The sequence below is a fragment of the Oxyura jamaicensis genome, unplaced genomic scaffold, assembly GCF_011077185.1.
Source record: "Oxyura jamaicensis isolate SHBP4307 breed ruddy duck unplaced genomic scaffold, BPBGC_Ojam_1.0 oxyUn_random_OJ68364, whole genome shotgun sequence".
NCBI classification, from domain to species: Eukaryota; Metazoa; Chordata; class Aves; order Anseriformes; family Anatidae; genus Oxyura; species Oxyura jamaicensis.
The window spans coordinates 1-2,271 of record NW_023308882.1 but is presented as its reverse complement, the minus strand read 5'-3'; the positions used below and the strand labels follow the sequence as shown (position 1 = coordinate 2,271).

General features: G+C 46.5%; 1 protein-coding gene across 1 annotated transcript; it reads right to left on the bottom strand.

Moving 5' to 3' along the window:
- Positions 1-548: 548 nt before the first annotated feature.
- On the bottom strand, positions 549-1,770 carry LOC118159176 (olfactory receptor 14A16-like). Its single transcript, XM_035313794.1, has one exon. The coding sequence runs from the start codon at positions 1,492-1,494 to the stop codon at positions 577-579; it is 918 nt and encodes a 305-aa protein (XP_035169685.1). The 5' UTR covers positions 1,495-1,770; the 3' UTR covers positions 549-576.
- Between the last annotated feature and the right edge of the window lie 501 nt (positions 1,771-2,271).

Sequence of the window (2,271 nt, the reverse complement as noted above, 5' to 3'; positions counted from 1 at the left end):
CCACCTCACTTTTGAAAACTGAACTTCTAGGGGCACTAGTTGGAAGGCCAATTCTGATTCAGTGGTGCTACAAGACAACAGTGTGGAAGAGAAGTGTGACCAGCACCAAAACAGCCATGTTCTGCTGCTGTCAGTGTTCATGGTCCAAGAAAGTGGTGACCCTAACTCAAAGGCTGCAGGGAGGGAGTGCCTGCCAGGGCAGAAAAGGGCAGCCCCAAAAGACACCAGGTCTTTTCCACCACGTTGCAGCAAGGAACTTCATCTCACAACCACTGCTGTACCTGAGAAGAATTTATTAGAAATGAGATCCACAGAAACTGACTACCTGCTGGTTCCTTTATTTAGTTAGTTACAAAGAGCTTAGCAGTATCTCTACATGAGGTCTTTGGGTTAGAAGAAAAGGTAGAAGAAGTTAGAGGAAGAAAAATATCTTAATTTTATAAAATAAAATTATATAAAAATATTTAGTATATTGGAATAATATTGAAAATGATGAACAATTTTTGAAATGTTTCTGCCTTGTCCAGGTATATTTCAGGGAATCACATGCAGAAGATGGGTTCCTCATTGAAATAATTAATATTGCAATAACATCCTCAGTGCCTCCTTGAGATCCTTATTCCTCATGCTGTAGATGAGGGGGTTCAGTGTTGGAGGCACCATGGAGTACAGAACAGCCACCACCAGATTTAGAGCTTGGGAGGAGAGGTAAGGGGGCCTCATATAGGCAAACATGGCAGTGATGACAAACAGGGAGACTATGGCCAAGTGAGGGAGGCACGTGGAAAAGGCTTTGTGCCGACCCTGCTCAGAGGACATCCTCAGCACTGCCCTGAAGATCTGAACGTAGGATACAACAATGAAAACAAAACAACCAAAGACTAAAAAACCACTAAACATAATTGCCCCTACTTCCCTGAGGTAGGCATCTGAGCAGGAGAGCTTGAGGATCTGGGGAACTTCACAGAAGAACTGGTCCACAGCATTGCCTTGGCAGAGGGGCAGGGAAAATGTAGTGGCTGTGTGCAGGACAGCAATGAGAAAGCCACTGCCCCAGGCAGCTGCTGCCATCTGGGCACAAGCTCTGCTGCCCAGCAGGCTCCCGTAGTGCAGGGGCTTGCAGATGGCAACGTAGCGGTCGTAGGCCATGATGGTGAGAACAGAATATTCTGCTCCAACCAAGAAGAATAAAAAGAAGACCTGTGCTGCACATCCTTGATAGGATATTGCCTTGGTGTTCCAGAGGGCATTGGCCATGGCTTTGGGGAGAGTGGTGGAGATGTAACCCAGGTCAAGGAGGGCGAGGTTGAGAAGGAAGAAGTACATGGGGGTGTGGAGGCGGTTGTCACAGGCTATGGCGGTGAGGATGAGGCCGTTGCCCAGGAGGGCAGCCAGGTAGATGCCCAGGAAGAGCGTGAAGTGCAGGAGCTGCAGCTTCTGCGTGTCTGCAAATGCAAGCAGGAGGAACTCAGTGACTGCAGTTCTGTTGGACATCTGCTTTTTTTTGTGATGTGATCCTGAACAAAGAAGAGGATGACAGTAATAAAGTACAAGAAATGTATCAGAGGAAAACTAATTCAATTTCTCATTTAAAATCACCAAATAAATTGTCCACTTTCAGGCAGACGTTTGTCAGGTCCCTTTCATGTGTCCTGACTGATGCTGCCTGAGGATGTCTGTCGGAACAGGGGGCTCTGCTATGGGCAATGCAGGAGTCAGTCCTTTCCTACTGTAAGAGGTGAAGAGGAACATGGGGGAATGTCAGATTCATTTCCCTCCTGATATCAAACGAGATTTTCCCCAGTTTTGTTCCCAGTTTACCAAACTGCAGAGCAGAGCTGTGGTGGGTTATTTTTATATATATATATATATATATATATATGTATATATATATGTTCTAGCTGTCCCACCACACCTCAGAACATATTCTAAGTCACAAATCCTGGTGTTTCTGCTGGAACTGAAAAAGTGAATCCTTGTGGGGCAACATCAGAGAAATCATGATCATCATCATTTTAGAACAGAGTGTCCTTCAAGGAGGACAGCCAGTCTGCTCAAGTCTGGTCCCAGCTGTCCTGTGAGAACTGCAGGAAAATTATACTCACACATTTGAAAAGAACCTTGACACTGCTGAGAGCAGAGGAATCCAGGCTCAAAGTGCACATCTCCACGTCCCTTACCATGTTCTGCTTACTCCCCTTCCCCCAGCACACCGCGGGCTCAGTCCATGTGCATGTGAAACCCCCATCCCCAGCCAGCCTGGAAGGAAGA